We start from the raw sequence: 23035 nt of genomic DNA on the forward strand, positions 1-23035 counted from the left end.
ACGAAAATAAAGCAGCTGTTTAGTCTGAAAATTTGCGTTGCTTGCCAAAGTAATTAGGAACTCCACATGTTCCAAAAAAAAAGTGAGGTTATAGCCAGAATAATTAATATACTCTTGCTCATAAAATAGTAATTGTTGATAAAGGTGTGACCTTCATTTAAATGAATAGTATACATAGCCTATGAAAGGAAGACACGTCACCAGATAGTGAGCTACATAAACAAAAGTATTTTAGGAGATGACTGCAGAAAAAGTAAGGAAGGAAGGAAGGAAGGAAGGAAGGAAGGAAGGAAGGAAGGATGGAAGGAAGGAAGGAAGGAAGGAAGGAAGGAAGGAATCAATAAAGAGCAGAATAGGTTTTGTTGTTGTGTTCGGTTTTGGTTTGGTTTTGTTTTTTATTAGGGGTTCCCTGAGAATACCCCTGTATATAGAACTAAATCCTTCAACTAGGAGGTTGACAGATAGGGTAGGTCAGATGTTTAGGGAATGCAGGTCTGTCTGACAACTCATGTTGTTGCTGTCTCAGAGTTTGTCCCAGACTGTAACCATCTTAGGACCAGACTGTTTGCAAGTTCAGAAACAGAGACTTGGAAACCAGCCATTCAGACAGATTGTCTGGTGCTAAACTCATTTCATATGGAGATGCACTATCCTAGGTTATCTCTATATGAAATAAGTTTAAAACGTTGAGTCAATTGATGCAACTGATGAAAAAAATGGAAGCCAAACTGAAGCCAACATTCTCAGTACTCTGAACAGATTCATAGGTCAGAAAAGATAACTGAAAGAAACTTTTTGCACCAGTTTGCTATCTGATTTTAGTTATCCAAATGAAACCAGAGACAGGCTTTTAAGAATGGTGTCCTGGACCAGAAATCTTTTTTGCTTCTATATAATTTAGGATACATAAGCAGCACAAAATGGTCTCAATAAATATTTGAATTCAAAATGTTGATGGCACAAGGATGGCACCAACAAAAGTGTATATGTAAGCAACATGGTCATAAAAATAATGATACATTACCATTACAAAATGTAGAAAGTATGGGATTAAAGATATATATGTTAAATTCCTAAAACATTTGTTTTACACAAATAAATAAGAATGAAAACATCTGTTAATTGTGATGAATTGAGAATGAGAAGTCTGATTTGCATATGAGAGGCTGAGGTTTTGATTTTAGGCTTGAGTTCTAATTTTCAGGAGCCTGAAATAAATTTTTAAAATAAATAACAAATATGTTTTCATTATGATTTTTTTTAACCTTTTACAACTTCATCAAAGAAAAATTCCAGTGTGCACTTTTCATCTGTGTATCTGTATTCAAATACCTCTGTTACAGTACATATTTCCTACAAATGTTAACTACTCAGTAATTTGAAAATAAAGCAATCCTTTAAATTAAGGATATTCCACATAAATGTGGAAAAGTTTTTAGTCCTTTCTGCATTTCCTTTTCTTTTTCTTGTTCTTTTAGTGTGCAGAATATTTTGTGTTTTGGAGGCATCAGATCAATAAAGTAAGCTGAATGAAGTACAGCATTCAATAATGTGTCCACAAATCTGTCTTTGTGACATTAAATTATGGTATAAAGCAAAAATTTATTTTAAAATTCAATCATAAACACTTACTGAGTTTTCATATATGAACATATTTTCCTTCTTTGAGATAAATTCTGTTTCATTGTTTATCCAGGTTTTCTTCTCCTCTTAAATAAACATTTTTACATGTTCTGTTCTTCAAAGATGACAAGTCTCTATGCTATTTGTGTGCTTCATTGCAACCACATCACAAACTGGAGCTCTAAAGGTTTGACTGTTAAAGCTGTGATGTGTCACTAAAAATCCCTAATTTTACTTGGCATTTATATTTTTCTTTTAATATCACTAATTTCAACTACCTAGTTAATGATGGGAGAAAGACTCTAACACAATATTAAAAAAAAAAAAAAAAAAAAAAAACCACCAAAAAAAAACCAAAACCTACTTTTCTAAATTTTACAACTTCTAAAAAATTTAGAAGGAAACATTTTTTAAGTAATGTGAAATTAAAAAAAGTTACTAGGAAGTCAGATTCTATAATGCTTGAGATATATAAAATGGTGGTCTGAATTTTTTACCAGTTATGGAAGAGTAGGTTGATTTCCAAGCCCCCAATGTGTGAATAGAAGAAAAGTATAAGGGTGTACTAAAAAAGCATTTCTGTCATGGACAGTTGTCTGTGCACTGTAATAGCTGACATAAGTGGTTGGGTTTGCACAACTAATCTGCAATTTCTTCTTTGTATCAGGGAAAAAAATATGCAAGTTTTCTATACAAGAAAAGTTAAAAGATTCATGTTTTAAGGGAAAAATTTCTAGAAAGGAAATAAGTTTTAATGTAACTGGTGCAAAAATATAAATCATTGCATGTGAAAGCAAAGCAGACTTTCCAAAGCAAAATGTTAGCTTAATTTACAAGAATTTAAGAACACAAAATAGGACATTGCAAGAAACATTATGACTAATAATCTTTACCTCACACATGATTATTGCTAGTGAATTATTTTGTAAGGCTAGTCACTAGCTTCTAGCCAAACTCTGTTAAATATGAGAAATAACTGCACTCAAAACTCTATAGCCTAAAGATAATTTCATTAATTTTCAATAAGATGTATTGCTGTATTTCCAGAGCTAACTATCTCAGCACATATATCCTGTAAAATAACATTGCTAAATTTTCAACAAGTAAAGCTTACAGATGAAACAACTATTACAAATCAAAATTGATGGGCATATCGATTAAGTTGTTGATGATAAGATTTTCTAAAATGTTTATTATAAATAATAAAATTGGACTGCTTTAATAAACTAAACCCCAATATATCCCTACTAAAAATTCGAACTACACTGTCATAGAAATGCATTTAAATTATTTGAAATAAATTGCTCTTCATCATAGTATATTGGTTTTTGGAGCATCTCAGTGCTCTTTTACATGATCTTAAAAGACTTCTCCAAATTATTTTTTCCAATTTATCCAAAAATTAAATTTGAGCCTGATAGTCTATACTTTTTTTTTTTTTTTTTTTTTTTTTTTTTTTTTTTTTTTTTTTTTTTTTTTAAATTCCTTTTTAGACAACAATATCTGAACATCAGTATATAAACATAAGAGCTGAAGTACCTGAGAGCTGGAAAATTTTGCATGAGGCTGAAGCTTGTGTATTCAGACATATAAAATTTATATGGAGGGGAAAGATTGAAATCATTTAGAAATTAGTTTTGGATTTAGAAAATTATCTATTTTTGCATATTTAGTTCAAATTAACTTGTAAAAGCTACGAAGTTTTAGAATCATATGCATGAGTTTCTACAGTGATATTTTGTAGAATTTCTGTGGAAATGCTGGCATTTAAGCTGCCAACAGAAACTTGATCAGCATACGACAAGCTATATTATTTTTTAAGGGATCCTGAGAAATTATGAATTAAATCTAGCCAGAAAAGTCTTTGCTGTAAGCTGCTTCATTCCCCTGAGACGAATAAAAAAATGCAATGTGCTGCTCAAATCTCATTAAATACAACAGAAGTTATTAAAACCAACTAATAGAAAATTTTGGTAAGAAAATCACTTTGACATTTAGTTATGAGCTTTCTCATGATAATGTAGTCTACAAGTGGACTTCCTTTTATGAGGAAAGTTACTCTGCATCCACAGAAGACCTTTCTCAAAATAAAGTGAAATGGAGCATATCTGTGATGCAGTTTAAATATAATGTATTTCATAATGCATGATACAATCCAGTGTTTACTAAATGCAAAACCAGTGTCACAACAGAAATTCAGATTCATTACTGATTATTGTGACAATGTAGTTTCATACTTGGATGTTCCTGTATTTCCACTGTATTAAATTATTAATCATTTACTTTCTGAAATTATTTTGAGCGTGATGGTAAAGTGCAAAGTATTGCAACTCAAAAGGCAGATAAATTTAATTGGATAGAGCTGGTTTTCATCAGAGATACGATTCACATTAAAGATGGAAGGGCCAACACTGTACTGTAATTCTAAGTGATAGCCTGTAGAGTAATAAGGATAAAACAGTCATTATTTTACTCAAAAAACATACTAAGGGAAAAGATAACAGAAGTACTCTATGTCTCTAGTGAGAACATTGTACCAGTACCAAAAATACCAGATAGATTCTGAAGTGCATGTCTGCTAGAGAGATAATAAAAATGTTATTAAAATGAAGAAGAGTTATAGGAGCTGATGCGATTATGGAGGCCTGCCTGCTTAAGATACCATAAATAGCAATTAATATGAGATGAGGTTTGGTTTTTGGTTTTGTTTTGGGGTTTTTTTGATAGTAATGGAAAATAAATGTGCCATATGTAGTCACAGGCTAAATCACTTCAAATGAAAAAGTTAAAAAAAAAAAAAAAAAACAAAAAAAAAAAAAACAAATTCTTGATAAATAATTTTTAAACGGCAAATTTTGGTACGTGAGGTACTCACAGTGTAATGACCTGACTCTGAAGGAATTTTGGGATCCCTGTAAGCCAAAATATATCCCAATACAAAAAAGAAAAACTGCAAACCCCTTTGTCAGTCACAAGCAGTTAAAATAACATCCCCAGACAGATTATTGCAATATTTATGCTATGCTGGATTTTGTTCTCACTAAAAAGGAGGGACTGGAGGGGAGTGTGAAGCTCAAGGACAGCCTGGAAAGGATGGCGTTCAAGACCGTCAAGGCAGCAAAGAGGCAACACATCAAGCTTGCTACCCTGGAGTTCAGGAGAGCAGACTTTGGCCTCTACAGGGATCTGCTTGGTAGAGTAGCACGGAATAAATCTCTGGAGGGAAGAGGGGCCTCAGAAAGCTGGTTAATATTCAAGGATCACATCCTCCAAGTTCAGGAGCAATGCATCCCAACAAAGAGGAAGTCAGGTAAAAATGCCACGAGGCCTGCATGCATGAAGGAGCTCCTCAACAAGCTCAAACACAACAGGGAGCCTACAGATGGTGGGAGGAAGCACAGAGAAACTGTGCAGATATCCAGGGATCAGGTTAGGAAGGCCAATGTCCTGACAGAATTAAATCCAACCAGGGATGTCGAGGACAATAAAAAAGGTTTCTAGAGGTACATCAATGATAAAAGGAAGACTAGTGAAAATGTGGGACCTCTCCAGGAGGAAATGGGGGACCTGGTTACTTGGAATATAGAGAAGGCTGAGGTACTCTATGGCTTCTGTGCTTCAGTCTTCACCAGCAAGTGCTCTGGCCACACCACCCAAGACACAGAGGCAAAGGCAGGGACTGGAAGAACGAACTGCAGAAGGTAGGCTCAAGACCTTTCTAAGCAATGAGAAGGTGCGCAAGTCCATAGGACCTAACCAGATGCATCTGTGGGTCCTGAGAAGACTGGAGGATGAAGTGGCTAAGCCACTATCTATCATATTTGAGAAGTCGTGGCAGTCCAGTGAAGATCCCATTGACTGGAAAAGGGGAAATGTAACACCATTTTTAAAAAGGGAAAAAAAGAAGACCCAGGAAACTAAAGCCAGTCAGTCTCACCTCTGTGCCTGGCAAGATCATGGAGAGGATCCTCCTTGAAATTATGCTAGGACACATGGAAAATAAGGAGCCATCATGGCTTCACTAAGGGCAAATCGGGTCTGAACAAATTTGGTGTCTTTTTATGATGGGGTTACAGTGTTGGTGAATAAGGGAAGAGCAACTGATTTCATCTAGCTCAACTTGTGCAAAGCATTTGACACTGTCCCACACGACACCCCTGTCTCTAAATTAGAGATACATGGAGTTGACAGAACTACCACTCAGTGGATAAGGAACTGGGTCACACTCAAAGTGTTGTGTTCAAGAGTTCTATATCCAAGTGGAGAGCAGTGACAAGTGGTGTTCTGCAGGGGTCAGTATTGGGACGGGTGCTGTTTAACACATTTGTGAGGATTTGAACAGCAGGATTGGGTGCACCCTCATCAAGTCTGCCAATGACAACAAGCTGGGTGTTCTGGTAACAACACTTGGAGGGAAGGGATGCCATCCAGAGGGACTGTGACAGGCTTAAGAGCTGATCCCGCGCAAACCTCATGAAGTTCAACAAGGCCAAGTGCAAGGTCCCGCATATGGGTCAGGGCAATCCCAAGCACAAATATACCCTGAGGAGAAGGAGTTGGGGTATTGTTGCATGTAAAACTGACTATGAATCAGCAATGTGCACTCACAGATCAGAAAGCCGACCATACCCTGTACTTCATCAAGAGAGACTGGATGGGATACACCTGAGGGTGCTGAAGGAGCTGGCTGGGGTGCTCGCCAGGCCACTTTTCATCATTTACCAGCAGTCCTGACTGACTGGGGAGGTCCCGACAGGTTGGAAACTGGCCAACGTGACAACCATATATAAGAAGGGTCAGAAAGACAATCTAGTAAATTACAGACCTGTCATCTTGACTTCGGTGCCCAGGAAGCTGATGGAGCAGCTCATCCTGAGTACCATCACACAACACATGCAGGACAACTAGATGATCAGGCCCAGTCAGCATGGGTTTATGAAAGGCAGGTCCTGCCTGACAAACTTGATCTTCTACAACAGGGCAACCTGCTTATTGGATGAGGGAAAGGCTGTGGATGTCATCTACTTTGACTTTAGTAAGGCCTTCTACACCATTTCCCACAGCATTCTCCTGGCAAAACTGGCTGCTCGTGGCTTGGACGGGCACACACTTCACTAGGTAAAAAACTGTCTGGATGGCTGGGCCCAAAGAGTTGTGGTGAACGGAGTTAAATCCAGTTGGTGGCCGGTCACGAATCATGTCCCGCAGGGCTCGTTTTTTGGGGCCGCTCCTGTTTAACATCATTATTGATGATCTAGATGAGGGGATCGAGTGCACCCTCAGTCAGTTTGCAGATGACCCCAAGTTGGGTGGGAGTGTTGATCTGCTCGAGGGCAGGGAGGCTCTGCAGAGAGACCTGGACAGGCTGGAGCCATGGGCTGAGCCCAACTGGAGGAGTTTCCATAAGGCCAAATGCCGGGGGCTGCCCTTGGGCCACAACAACCCCCAGCAGCGCTACAGGCTTGGGGAGGAGTGGCTGGAGAGCTGCCAGTCAGAGAGGGACCTGGGGGGGTTGATTGACAGCCGGCTGAACAGGAGCCAGCAGTGTGCCCAGGGGGCCAAGAAGGCCAATGGCATCCTGGCTTGTGTCAGCAATAGCGTGGCCAGCAGGGACAGGGAAGGGATCTGACCCCTGTACTCGGCACTGGTGAGGCCGCATCTCAATTCCTGTGTTCAGTTTTGGGCCCCTCACTCCAAAAAGTACATTGGATGACTCGAGCATGTCCAGAGAAGGGCAACGAAGCTGGTGCAGGGTCTGGAGCACAGGTCGTACGGGGAGCGGCTGAGGGAACTGGGGGGGTTTAGTCTGGAGAAGAGGAGGCTGAGGGGAGACCTCATCACCCTCTACAGCTCCCTGAAAGGAGGGTGCAGAGAGATGGGGATGAGCTTCTTTAACCAAGTAACAAGCGATAGAACAAGAGGGAATGGCTTCAAGTTACACCAGGGAAGGTTTAGACTGGATATTAGGAAGCATTTCTTTACAGAATGAATTGTTAGATGTTGGAATGGGCTGCCAAGGGCAGTGATGGACCCCCCATCCCTGGAGGTGTTTAAGAGTTGCATTGATATAGGAATATGTTGTAGTTGGGAACTGTCAGTGTTATGTTAATGTTTGGACTAGATGATCTTCAAGGTCTTTTCCGACGTTGATGATTCTGTGAAGAGAAGTGTGGCCAGCAGGTCGAGGGCCGTGATTCTCCTCCTCTACTCCGCTCTCATAAGATCCCACCTGCAGTACTGTTCTCAGCTCTGGGGCTCCCACGATAAGAAGGATATGGACCTGCTTGAGGAGGTCCAGAGGAGGCCATGAAGATGAGCAGGAAGTTGGAGCTGCTCTCTGATGAGGACAGGCTGAGAGAGTTGTGATTGTTCAGCCTTGAGAAGAGAAGTCTCCGGGAAACATTATGGAAGACTTCCAGCACTTAAAGGGGGCTTAAAGGAAAGATAGGGAGGGACTCTTTACCAGCAAGTGCAGTGACAGAACAAGGAGTAACAGTTTTGTACTGAAAAAGGGTAAATTTTAATTAGATATAAGGAAGAAATTTTTTTACTGTGTGGGTGTTGAGACAGTGGAACAGGTTTTCCAGAGAATGCATATGCCCCCTCCCTGGCAGTGTTCAAGGCCAGGTTGGATGGGGCTTTGAGCAACCTGGGCTAGTGGCAGGTGTCTCTGCCTATGGAAGGGTGGTTGGAACTAGGTGATCTTTAAGGTCCCTTCCAACCCAAATCATTCTATGATTCTCTGATTTGCTGGTCTGCAAAATACAAGAAAAAATAAACATGGGTGTTGAAATTCTCACTCCCTGATCAAGCCTTTTAATGTTAGCTTAAAATCTAAGATCTTCAAAGAGAAGATTTTCCTTTTTTCTTTTTTTTTTTTTTCAGGTACTCAGAACATAGAATTCAACTTACTTAGTCACAACTATTTGGTATTGAAACAGAAGAAATGCATTTTTGGCGTTTAAGACAAATTAAACCAGAGGTGTTCTATGTACTTTGGTATCATAGTTCATAAAGTAGCAATTAATAAATTCATAAACAGATACATCTAATGAAGTTATTGTCATCAGACTTGTGCCTCTAAAAATATTCTGAATAATTTAGAAAATATTCTGTAGGTTTTTAGTGCACTTGTGTGTTATAAGTATGTAAAATAACCATTTCACTAATTTATATGAATTACAAAAATCTCAAAATGTAAAATAATGATGAATTATTTGTATTAAATATATTCAATACTGTCTTTATCCAGTATATTTCTATGCAATGTCAAGTAATGCTGTTTTGAAATATATGCTGCTAGTTTCTCTTATTTAGTCATGGTTAATTATTTAACCCTGTAACTTTGTTTTGTGTTCAGTGATCAATATTCATATCCTAAATTAATCCTCTAAAAGCTATAACTAAAATATATTGTGACCATAAGCTCTCATTATGAAGGAAGAAAAATTAGCATATGCAACCAAAATGAGGTGGTTAAGGTAGATGAGATTAATCCATCTGTACAGGATTCTATTCTTTCCATTAGCTTGGACAATATTAAAACCTTGTTTTAAGATTAGCTATCTAGTCTAAAATTTTCCTTCAAATTATATAAATTCCTACAGTTTCTAATATTACTATATTTTATCATATAATATTATATTAATCCATGAAGCATGCTTAAATTTCCTTTGTGCTTCCATTAAAATGTTGTTCATAAATCCAATATTAAATATAACATTCTGAAATTAATAAATGGGTTATTTATTTTACAGAAGTTGTATTTTCTTTTTGCTTTTTTTATTCCTTTAAATGCTTGTGAACATAATTAAGAGTTATACAGGTAGTACTTGTTTTTAAAAAGCATTTCTCTGCAGTTTTTCATCTCTGATATTAAAGCGTACAAAGATGCTACTAAAGATCTGGAGAGAATTTTGTAACAAACTATTTTCTTTGACAATACTTGAATTTTAAGTTTATATTATATATTAAACAAATAAACAAACAAACAAACCCACAAAAACCAAAACAACAAACAAACCAAACCATTAAAATTACAAATTTAAGTAGATATGACCCAGAAGAAACAATATATTACAATTTCCAATGAAAATTTTTGAAGTTCTGTACTTACACATACAACACTGTTCTGGTATCACCAACTTTCCCAGCATCCCCAACAGTAAGAGTATCATAGCCTCTTTCCAGTTCAAACTCTTCAAAAGCAAGCTTTATGACCTATTAAAATTAATTAAGTCAGTTATTTCATATCCACAAATTATCTGCTCTGTTCTAGTCTTAAAGTAAATTATTTGGCTACTGTAAGTCAAGTCATGAAGTACACACTCATGATTTCAGTTAGTCTTCTTTGATTTGACATAGCTAGAAAAAGCAGAAGTGGAGAAACTTCTGTATTTTCTAATACCGAGAGGAAAGTTTTTGCCATAGTGTTTTAAAATTATCATATACTAAAGATGCCAAACACCTCTTACTGGTGATAACTGTTCATATTATTGAAAGTTATTATAAACAGCAGTAAAAACGTTTTGGGTTGGTTTTTTGGGTTTTTTTTTGTGGTTTTGTTGTTGTTGTTGTTGTTGTTGTTTTTTACTGTAATAATTATATAAAAATTACATAGGGTAATACTAAAAGTAAATGAAATTAAAACCTTCTTGTCTGTTGAATTATACAATGACAAGATGGCAGGTATAAATTTGTAAGAAAGTGGAGAGGCTGGTGCAGATATACAAAATCAGAAATTTCCTTGCATAAATTACTCACATTAAACTATGATTTCACTCAATGTCTGATCATGACTGGCCCAGAAAATTAAAAATATATCCCTCAGAACTGTTTGAAAACATATTCCTAATTTACTGAAACTGTAATTTGATAACATTAAATAAAGTATAAAAATGGATTTAGTTTTGTACAGAACACTTCCTAGACAAGCACTTTTTAGAGTTCTGTACTGGTGAGAAGCAATTGCAGGTTATATGTATGCATGTATACATATGTACTCTGTACAGTTTCATATTTTGATACCAAGGTTTCTGCAGACAACTTGATATAAGTGCAGAGAGTCACAGTGATTTTTCACAAAAATATCATTTTATCTTAATACTAAATTTTGCAGATACCCCTGGGCAGACTTTCACACAACTTTAGCCACTGCATGAAAATGCAGTTAACTTTTCTTCTGTTTTGTGGCTAAAACCAGTATTTGGGTCAGATTTGGGCTTTTTGCATCAGTCGTATTATGCTGTTATTGTGGCAGCAACACGTGAAAAAGCAGAGGCTTCCAACCGTTTAAGTTTATTTATATGTGACCACCAAGGCAGAATGCATCTCATCCAAACTTTAGCCCTGTAAAAAGTCAGCATCTAAGCTAAGTTAGTTGTTTAAAATTTTTCAATAATAAAAAAGAAAGCCAGCACATCTCATTTCTCTGTGTTGGAATATGAAGAGTCTAGTTTGATAAACTTCAGAGAGGAACTTACACTACTAAAGTAGACGAGGCTTATATTGAACTATGTTGCTTCATTTTCTAACCCAAGGAAAAGCCAGGTTTTAGTAAACTACCCATTGATCTAAGATAATATATTGTCTCTTTCTATAAATGCATATCTTTCTTTTCATACCTTGCTTTGCCATCCCTGCTATTTGTACATTTCTGTTTTCAAAAGTATGCTAAAACTGACTGCAGGACTAAGACCTCTTCTATGTTTTAAAGTGTCATTAACAGGTAAAACAGAGGAGGTTGAATGAAAAGCTAAATGGTCCTAGGATATCCATAGTTATGGAAAACATTCTTAACACAAATATATTAATAAATATTTTGACAGTAGGTCAGAGGTTTTGGTTTCTGATTTAAATCAGGTACTTTACAGCGTTATTTCACAGACTTGCCAGATTTTGAGATAAAGTGTACTACATTATCTACACTGTGTTTCAACATTCACAAGAATTTCAGGCAATATGATGTAGATAAAATAATATACATTTCCATCTGCTCCTGATGTACCTTCTAGCATTCCTAGATTATAACAGTGATTAACATGCAAAATTTCATTACTAAATCAAGACTAATAAAGCCAAAGAAAAGCAAGAAAAATATGTAGAAGCATAAAACCAGTTGATTCTGGCAATAAAAATAACTACATATATAAGACTTTTACATTTAATGCAATTTTCATTTTATGTGGGGGAGGAAACCTAACAACATATTCCATAAGAAAATATGGTAATGTATTATTTAAATATGCTCCATTTGGTTACAGTCACATCTTTTTTTACAAAATCTTTTACATTACAATTTAAAAACAAATGTGAACATTCACCTCTTTAATAATAAAATACATTATAAAAAAGTAATTGGATATAAACCATACATGAAAGATTTAAAGACATGTTTAAGCATATAGGAGATGTCACAGGAAAGGTTTCTTTATGGGAAATACATTGTGTGTGAAGAAATATTAGACACTATTAATCAAAATCTTAACTTCCATGCTAATTGTTATTCTAATGCTAACACATAAAATGTGTTGGAAAGACATTCAAATGGTTGAGAGTTAAGAGCTCTAATTTAAATTCATTTAATCTGATTCATAAAACCTAAATTTTACCATGTAAACATTAAGCACCCAATCTAATTACGGCTCCTTTTATGGTCAGTGGACAGAAAATGGCACCCAGAACACAAGTCACATTACCTATCTTAAGGCAGACCAAACTGCCATTTAGATTTACCTTTCCATTGACTATATGGAGAGTTTGGATGACTGTGGGAGACTAATGCTTACATAGATATATTTAGATAAAATTAGTTACTCTGTAGATAAAGCTCTGAATCATCAGAATAATTTTTAAGATTTGTCAGATGGAGGGAGGGTTGTTTGTTTGTTTAAGAAGAATGCAGGACAGTTTTGTGTGGATATGGATATAGAAATGAATACAGCATGGTAAAAACTTGAAAGAATTGAACTGATACCAGCAAGAACAATAGACCCATATATGGTTAAATAACAGTGACTTATATACTGGGGAAAAAAAAGTAGCTCCGAGACGCTTCTCAAGATTCAGTGCTGTTTTGCACTTTTTTAAAAAAAAAAAACAGTAATAGTAACCTCATAATCATCAGCATTTAATATGCCTACTCTGAATGGATTAAAATAAAGAAAATAATTAATGTTCAATTAATTACGAAATTCATTTTCCAAACCTAGTGTATTTGTTTCTGGATGATCAGTTATGCTTTTTACAGAAGAAAGATCCTGTTTGCTTTCTGAAACATATGAGACAAAATTCCTCTACAAGCAATTCAGAATGATTACTTATTAGATGTATAGACTGTGAAAACAAAACAAAACAAAAGCTTTAAAATATAAGACACGTAAGGAGGTACCTATATGGAAGCTGTGTAAGTGAATTTCCTGTCATAATTACTTTTTCTGTAGAAGCATTTTCCTTTATCCTAGACACTCTGACACTTTATATTTCTGCTGGCATAACTGCTATAGCCAGTAATGAGAAAAAGCAGCACCAGAGTCGTACTACAGAAGTTTCTATACAGACGTTCTTCCTGTAGGAAGCAGTAGGGAACATGGCAATGTGACATTTCCAGAATGCCTAAGTGTACATGTTCTTTTCACTACAAATAAGGCTTATTTTATTATCTCTTAAATATGTTAGAAATGTATGCATTTAATATAGTAAATCCAAAGTTAAAAGTAAGAGCAGTAAATTTTGTTTTAAGATGCAAGCAGAAAAGAGAACAACCCATAAGATGTCTTCTATATTTACAAGTAGATCAAGCAAACAACTTCAAAAACCACACATGTGCTAGTGGAAATGTCTTATAAAAGAAGAAAAAAAAGAAGTAAGAAACAGGGTCTTGAAGGAGATTCTCTTAAAGATGAGAAAATGAAGTAAGACAATTTGTTGCCTCAGTAAAACTACAGTAAAATATATGAAGAACAGGGAAACAAAATTAAGAATCCTTAATTTGAAGTTTCAAAATAAATAGAAAATTTGTTCATTACAAAGTCTTTTGATGAAAGCTGTTTGCAATTGTTACATGTTAATCCATTTTATTGACATATCAGATTCAAATATAATAGTGTTTTCCCACTTTGCATCTTCTCCCTGCTGTTATGTAAATTTTGAAAGTAATATGATCATGCAAATGTTTTTGACTCTGTCATTTCTGTTACAGACGCCTCATGATCAAAGGGATTTGGAAATTAAAGAAGCCACTTCTACTGGAACAAACATGGAAATATTGCTATAGTCTTTCAGATTCTTAAATCTTTTTAAAATTTATAGAACAAGCCAGATGCTTAAACTAGAGCTTTAAGCCAGGTTTTGAAGCATTTATTTACTTAAAGAACAAGATCCTAGAGAAGCAATGTCAATAGGTTATACCACCATTAGAGAATATATATACAGATCCAGTATTCCTTAAAACTTTAAAAAATGTGCTGTTTCTCTAGCCCACTCTTCCTGCAGTGAGTCCTAAGAGTCACTTTGACTATGCCCAAAATCCTGTGGAAGAGGAAACATAGATCACTGACTACAAAGAGCAATAAAACTAGGGAACACTTATGCACAAATTCTATGGATGATTAAATTTGAACTACGGACATCTCCTTTTCACCAAAGCACAAGAACGTCCATATAAAATTAGAGTGATCAGATGACAATCACTGTTTTTAGATACAAGTTATAAATACAGAGGAATACCTTATAGAAATATGACCACAATACTGAGACCATGGCAATGGTAACATGAAGAAAATATATGTATGGGAATGTTTTATGAAATATGAGGGAGTTTTATAAGCACAAGAGTAAAGACATTTTCTGCAAAGATTCTTTAAGAAAGTAACATGACCTCTCTCTCTTCTCTAGATCATTCAAATACAGAACATTTTAAATGATGGGAACAAAGAGAATTTATTGTAAATATAGCTCCTAGTTATCTCTTTTGCAACAATGTAGATTTGTAAATGGGTTTCAGTTCACTTAAGTCACCAATGAAAACAATAAAGAAATTCTGAAACAAAAAAAAAAAAAAAATCTGAGAAAATGTTTAATAAACTACAATTTTATTAAATAATATATTAGGAACTTTCCAACATTTTTGTGTTCACAGGAGAAGTGACAAACACAGTTAAATGACCCCATAGAGTTATGCTGCTTTCCAGTCACTAAATATTTGCTATATTTACTTTCCCATATGCCAGTAGCTAAAGTAGAAGCCTCAGGACCTAATGTATCTGCAGAAAACAAAGTTGTGTCTTAATTAGAAATGGAATCCAATCCCTTATAAACATCATCCTCGCTAACATGATCCACTAAATAGTGTGAAACTGCTAAGTGCCTGTACTGGTTTTGGATAATTTTCTTCATAGAAGCTTGTATGGGGCAATGTTTTGGATTTGTGATGCAAACAGTGTTGATAACACAGGGACATTCTATTTGCTGCTGAACAGCGCTTGCAAAGAATCAAGACCTCCTCCATTTCTCACACTGCCCCACCAGTGACCAGGCTGGGGATGCACAAAGAGTTGGGAGGGGACACAGCTGGGACAGCAGACCCCAACTGACCAAAGGCATGTCCCATACCATATAACATCATGCTCAGCATATAAAGCTGGAGGAAGAAGAAGGAAGAGGGGAACATTTGGAGTTAGGGTGTCTTCCCCAGTAACTGTTATGTGATGGATCCCTGCTTTCCTGGAGATGGCTGAACACCTGTCTGCTGATGGGAAGGAGTGCATGAATACCTGATTTTGCTTTGCTTGTGTATGCAGCTTCTGCTTTACCTGTTTTTATCTAAACCCATGAGTTTTTTTTACTTTTGCCCTCCTGATTCTCTCCCCAATCCCACTGGAGGGGTGTGAGCAAGTGGCTGGGTAGGGCAGAGCTGCCTGCCTGCCCACCAGGGTTAACCCATGACACTGCCTTACATATTGCCAAGCTTCTTCCTGCATTATGTGCTGTCCATTGGCTAGAGTTCCCTCTTTAGTCCTTTCCAACTTCACTCACATTAAAAGAAGGTAAATGTCCAAAAAGGTGAAGAGGTTTTGGTTTTGTTTGTTGCTGTTGTTTTTTTTTTTTCTTTTTTTCTTAATTACTGACTCTGGAATGTAATTAGAGGTTTTTTTGGGGGGATTTTTTGGAAGGAACGGTAACAGTTGGGTTTACAAAGAATTTTAGTCACAAGATATCAACATGCCTTACAAAGGAGGGCAGTCCTCATTACTATAATTTTGCACTGAAACCATGAAAGTTAATTCAATAGCCTGATTCCTAACTAATTTCTCTGTTCATAGGTAACACTATCTTCCTTTAAATGATATAAAATTGAAAGATATCAAGTGTAACCAAATTTGTTTCTGGTGGCTTGGTGGCTTTTTTTTTTTTTTTTCTTTCTTTCTTGTTTATTTTACAGGAAGTTTACTCACTTTTGGGCTTGTATGCAATACAAGGGGAGAATGATGTTTACATTAATTGTTATTTAAATATGTCTGAGAAAACGTGGGGGTTTTACATTAAGTAGATACACAATATTTAAAGTTTGTTCTAAAATGCATTTTAAAGATTCATCTACGAGAGTCAAGAACTGTATAACTGTTACCTTAAAAGAGAAGATGGATCTAAAATCATAAACAATTTATCAACAGACTAGTTGTGATTATAATTTTGAACATGTACTCAATTGAAGTTTATTAACCAATGTAAGAAAGAAGAGAAAGAGTGAAAATTATGACCTTTAAAACAGATTATCAGGTTGAAAGAAAGTAAATTTATTCTTATATATAACAATCTTGTTTGTTTTCACCATTCTGCCTAAACTTCCCTCAATGGACAGACTGGCCCAAGCTATACCAGTGTCTCATACAGGATTCCTAAGAAATATACATCCACTCTAAATGGATAGGGAAAAATTAAGACCAGTTGTACCTGAAGACATAAATCTCTGTGTCCATACATAAATCATGGGTATTTATAATATACTTCATAGCAAGTTTTTCATCCAGATAGTGAAATTTTAGTTAGCAAGATCTTCTATAGATAGATACAAACTGTATTCCAGTTGTAGATCATCTGCTGGTATTCAGATAGTAAAGATGATTTAGCATTATTTTCACCCATTAAAGGTAATAAACATTGGGTATATGCACATTTTCATCCTACCAAGGAATCTGCTTGAGATTCAGTGAGGATATTTCATCTCAGATATAAAAAAAAAAAAAACAAACTATGTAAAACTGTTATTAATTTAGAAAACATAAATTATTTAAAAATATAGAATACCTAATGACCAATTTTCCTCTTAAACCAGTCAAATGATAGAGTAGCTGATATTCTTGAGACTGGATTTGTAAAGTGAAAGACAACAAAACTTTCTTTTTTTTTTTCATATTCCTTTATGATACAAGTTATTTATTTTGCCTGAAAGCCCTTACAAAGTAAACCATTAATCACAACAGTATTGTTCATAATTTAGCATAAGTACAGCTACAATTAATAAGATGCAAAAAGAATAACCAATAATTTCCAGGTTTAAATAGGCAGTCTCCAAACAGATAAAATAAATTTTAGGCCAAGAAAGAAGGGCCTGTCCTGCAAAATTTTAATTCCTCCAGTTTTTGTTGAGTGACAGCAAATTTACTGGAAACACTTGGATTGGTCTGTTTCTTATTTTGAAGAAATGTTGAAGGCCTTTATCGAACAATTGTGGTTAAAAACAAATATAAAAAGAAATTTGTTTATTTTTCAATACTGGCACCATCATTCGTATTTCTCATTCCCAGGACCTTATTTACCTTTTAGTCCCCACTAATGACTTGAACTTAATCACCACACCTGATAAAAAATTAAAATAAGACAAAAAGCAAATAACTAATAATTAATAATAGCCATAATGTAAAATAAAAGTTGTTGATGCTGGTTTAAAAAATAAAGAAAAAAAACCACAGTATAATCACAAGAATTTAAAAACAAAAAATAATTTTCAAATCCAACAGTTTGTTTTATAATGAGTATCACTATCTGCCTGCCCCATGCCCCAAACATTTCTGTTAAGTAAACACAGATTGTCTTTTCCCTGTCACTTTTCATTCTTTGTATTGTGTATGATACCACAGCTTTTCTGTATTCTCTACATTGAATGTACTTTCCATATCAAACAGTAATTTCTCAGCAAATTAATTAAGGCTGAATAATTTGAGAACTTTAAAAGAAAACAGTAGCTATAAACTTAAGAAAATCAGTTCGTTTTTTTACATAGTAAATGTTAAAAAGTGATTTGACACTGATCTTAGAATAGTCCTATAAGGAAGAGCTTTCTGATAGCGTATACATAGTAAGAATAGACATAGAGTGGCTGGAAGCTACAGTTAGAAAAAAGTACAGAATTAACAGCAAAAATTAGAATAATATAATTATTGTTACTATGAAGTGCTATTTTTACTGATAGCTGTTGTTTATGTAAAATAATTCTATAACTAATCATGTATTTGACTAATTTAAATACATCCACAGTAAGGCAATAAGCATATTATTAAACACAATTTTGTTTCTTGCATAGAGGGAGACACACAAAAAAAACCCCACCATAATGATGATTTCAGAGTTAACAGAGTTGTCACAATCTGCTAGATAAGAAGCTTGTGGCCAAGTTAGATTTTACTCTTCAGCAATAGTGTCTAGACATCATGTCAATTTCAGTTTACCGTCTTAATTACTAAGACATACTCCTTCTCTTTTTGGATTGTTTTATAACTATGCAAATATGTTGCCATTTTAAAATACACAAAATAGTATAAAGCATTAAAAGTTAATTTTTAAGTAAAATACCAAAGCCCAATGAATGTTTCACTAATTTACATGACCCATATTTTTAATTATCAATCACCTTGATTTAAGTCTGAAAAAGAAAATCAAAATAAAAACAATAAAGGAAGAACTGCAAGAGGAGACAAAAAAATGGTTCATATTCTCAATAAAATGTTGAAATTCATAATATTTGGAAATTTTAAAGATAATTCTCTGATATAGTAGCACATCCTTCAATGTCTCATTTTCTGCCAAAGTAAAATATGAAGTATATGGCTTTCATTTTTGCTCCTGCTGCTATGCAACTGTCAGAATATCAATAGGGAACAAATAGGGAAGTATAAGCTTTAAAGAAACACTATACACTATTATATAATTTTTTAACAGAGCAATGGAAAAATAAGGCCAAAAATCATGGATTCATTACTAACTTTCCTTGCCATTCATGAAAAAATAATTCCAACTGTGTTTATATCTTTTGAGATCTTTTTCAAAACATTTTAAGCACTTTTTCTAAGATGTGGCAATGAAAAAGTTAAAGAAATACTTTTAGATTTGATGTTCAAAACAAGGACTGAAAATACTGTTCTTTAAATTTTAAAATGAAAGGCTCCTGTTAGCATTTCTTAGAAACAAGACATATATAAACTAACTCAGAATATACAAATCACCAGATAAGAGCTCCAATTTCAATAAGGGCTGAGAATTTTTCTTGTTAAATGAGCACATGAAATTTTTTTACCTCAGAAATTCAAACAGTAGAAACATAATTAAGTTTACCCTGACTGACTGTTGTCTTATTTCCTACAGTCTTTAAAGAATAGGTTAATTTTATTAATTAACCCAACATGCGTACATGGTTTGGTAGAGCATAAGAAACAAAGGGCTACATGAAGGAGTGGTTATGTATCAAAGGTGCACATATGTTTATACAAACATTAATCATATTCTAGATGAAGCCCTAGGTAGTAATCTTGAGAGTTAGATCTCAGCTCTGCTATTATCATGTTGTACTTCAGGCAATTCAATTCAGGCCCTTGAAAATTACTTTTTTAACAGCATAATTCCTCAAGAGTTTTCTGACATTTTAATTCTTCTTACCTAAACTTGAACAAAACATGACAAACACTCAAACTTCAGAAAAGGTAGATATTAAAAAAAAAAAATATTTAAATGTCCCAACTCAAACATCACTATGCAACATACATTGAGGGAATTCATTTGCCTTTGTAATGATGTGTTGGCCAGTGGAATATCCAGGAGACAACAGTAACAAAATAACAAAGCAATGTTTGTCTTTATGACCTTAAACAAAAAATCAGTATGGGAAATCTATATCCTTATAATCAAACTAAGAAGTTCTAACTCAAATGTTAGTTTTTGCTAAACATGCTGGGTAAAGCCTGTATTTCATGCATTCCATAGCTATGAAACTGATTTTAGAGATAGTTTCCTTCAATACTGTCTGTCGACAGTAGCAGAAAGGTCCATAAGCAACTGTTTTCTCTGAGTAGTAGATTATTTCAGCTAGTCAGTTTCTTGTTATTATGGCAGAATAGTCACAAGAGTACAAACTATTTCATTTAGAGAGTGACAGATCTTGGTATCACACCATACTGTGCAACCAGGAAATCTAAGTGAATACTGAAAAGCCTCCAGAGGTACATGCCTAAATATTGATACCTTAGAAAAATATAACATATAAGTGGAATTAATTTGCTAGAAATACATACAATCCTAGAGTTCAATTACTGTTTAATGCTATTCAGATTAGAAAATTGAAAGGTCTGAGTCATACTGAGCCAAGTTACAAACTTTGATAAAGCCGGTACATCACTGCACTAACAGAAGATCATATTTATGGACATGAACTTTTAGAGGAATAGCAAGCAGTAAGTCAGAATACACCATATCATCCCTTGGGCTAAGTTCAGATGCCCACACTCAAATATTTTCTGTCATATAAGACACCTTTGCATCTTGTCTGACTTCTAACCGCCTCTCCAGAGGGTATGGATTTTCCTGTGTCATGCTTGCTAGCCTTGTATAGACATCTTGAATACTTGAGCATCTCATGCAGTAATAGACACTTAAGGATGGCCAAAGAAATTGTATCCCTTGTGTCCTGAAGTGATTGATGTCATAAGAAGAATCCTACTTCATACAGAAAACCTCTTAATTAAAAGGTTAAAGCATATAAACTGTATATATATTTATACATACAGGATTTTTTAATGTACATAATGAAAATCAATGAATTATGGCTGAATGTATATCCCTGAAATAAAAGTGTAATAACTTTACATAGACGTTACATTGTCATAACACCAAGGTTTTATATCATTCTGGTCAGGTTTTAGATAATGTTATCTACTACAAAGAAATGTAAATATATTGAGGTTAATTTTCTTCTGAAAAAAAAAACAAAAAACAAAACCAAAAAAACCCACCAACCCCAAACCATGCAAATAAGTTTGCCCTGTGTTTAAATTATTAATAACAACATATTATGAATATGAAATTTTAGCATTCATATTTCCAGATTATTTTAAACTGATTTTGAAAGTTGAATTTTGCCTCAAGCTGTTCTTCCTACTGCGTTTTTAAAATATACAAATACATGGCTTGTTGGCCAAAGTGTATTTTTGAAATAAGAAACAATTTTTTTTTTCTAAATAATTCCCTGTATTACTTTAGTAAACAAAAATTCAAGGCTGAAATTCTAGCCCTGTTGAAATAAACAAAATACATAAAGATTTTCATGTTGAAATATCCTATCACTTCATCTAATACCTCAGTCTTTTAAAAGGAAATAGTTTAAATTATTATCTCATAAGTTAGTTTTCAGAAATTTGTCATACCTGTTGGTGTTTCATCTCACAAAACTACTGTTTTTCCAATAAATACTGTGATAATATTTGAAATACAACAAAATTTAAGTAATCTTATATTTAACTACAGTGTATATTTTAAAACCAGAAAATAAATGAAAACTTAAACCAAAAAAAGAATCAATCTTGCTGTTTTGGAGAAATTTTAACTATCTACAATTTAGGAAGCAGTAAAAATATTAGCATGTGACACCAACATTGTAATTTACTGTCCACAAATAAGGAAAGAAGCCATGAACTGCAGACCATGGGAAGGACCCATGTCCAAGGAGTTTATGAGGAACTGTATCCCAAGAGAGGGACCCCACACTGGAGGAGGGGAAAAGCGTAAGGAAGGGGTGGAAGAGAGGAGCTGTTGATGAACTGACTGCAGCCCCACTTGGTGGGGTAGGATGTAGAAGTGTCAGGCCTGATACTAAACTTTTATCATTGTTTCTTACTATCTTATTATATTTTTAATTGGTAATAAATTAATCTTCCCCAAACTGAGCCTGTTTTGCCCATAAGGGTTCCTGGTGAAGAATGTCCCTGTCCTTATCTTGATCCATTAAATTTTTGTCTTATTTTCTCTCCCTGTCTGATGAGGAGGGGGAGTGAGAGATCAGGTTGGTGGGCACCTAGCAGCCAGCCAAGGTCAACCCACCACAGCTATATAGAATTGTCTTAACATTATAAACTGAAACATTGAAATTACTTTTAATAAAATTAGTTATTAGTGTATTTGGAGTTAAGTAGATTAAATATTAATATTCTATTAGTGACTATGGTGAGAAAACAAAATAATTTATCTCAAAAGTCATAAGAATAATGATAGTGATGACAGCACATACAATTTGAGCCTGGTTCAACAATGCTTCTCATAGTTTAAATTTCCAAACACAAAACCTAATTACATATTTAATCTTTTTGGTAACAAGTCTGCCTACCTCAGCTTTAAAATCTAATCTCCCACATGTGAATGTACCTTCTCAAATCCTACACTTATGTTGAAAATTCCTCTCATATCTCAAATCATTGAGATTATTAAATTAATATATTTATTTTCATCCTGTGCCATGAAATTTAACTGTATTAAGAGAAAGTAGCAAATATGATTGACTTTAAGGATTATAGGCTTGATTCTTATATCTACCTTGATTTTATGCCTTTGCATATGTAAGAACATGAGTAGAGCTATTCTTGACCCATATTGGTAAAAAATTATACTATAATCAGTGAAGATAAAAAAAAAAAAAAAGGAAGAATGTGTGTCCTGGTTCAGCCAGGACAGAGTAAAGTTTTCCCCAGCAGAGAGAGAGGGTGAAGGGATCTCCAGCCGGGTTATTCATACCATGCTGATGTCAGGTCCAGGGGCGGAGCCTTTTTACTTTCGCTTCTGGTTTTGGTTGTTGCCATACATGCGGCAGGTTTGCTCCTTGATCATTTAGCGGTATTTCTCTGTATAACTTTTGTCTTATTCACTGTTGTTGCTGTTTATTGTTGTGACCATTGATACTGTTGTTATTCAGATTGTCCGATCACTCTGTTGTATTAAATTTCTCGTTATTTTAGCCGGGGTCTGTGTTTAACTTCCAACCTGACCGGTGCGGGTGGGTAAAGGGCAACGGCAATGTGTTCTCTCAACCCAGCAAGGATTAAACCTTGAAAAATGTGTTTACATATTAATTTCAAAGACTCTTAGACCAGTTTTA

At 34.6% G+C, this 23035-nt stretch overlaps 1 protein-coding gene across 1 annotated transcript in view; it reads right to left on the reverse strand.

The window, feature by feature from the left end:
• The window catches only part of CSMD1 (CUB and Sushi multiple domains 1), a 1016265-nt gene that overhangs the window by 350640 nt on the left and 642590 nt on the right, over positions 1–23035 (reverse strand). Inside the window, exon 11 of the mRNA XM_026844050.1 lies at positions 9740–9843. Coding sequence (XP_026699851.1) covers positions 9740–9843 — 104 coding nt within the window. The remainder of the gene's footprint in view (positions 1–9739; positions 9844–23035) is intronic.

The sequence above is a fragment of the Athene cunicularia genome (assembly GCF_003259725.1).
Source record: "Athene cunicularia isolate RWA chromosome 3 unlocalized genomic scaffold, athCun1 chr3_part1, whole genome shotgun sequence".
Classification (NCBI taxonomy): domain Eukaryota; kingdom Metazoa; phylum Chordata; class Aves; order Strigiformes; family Strigidae; genus Athene; species Athene cunicularia.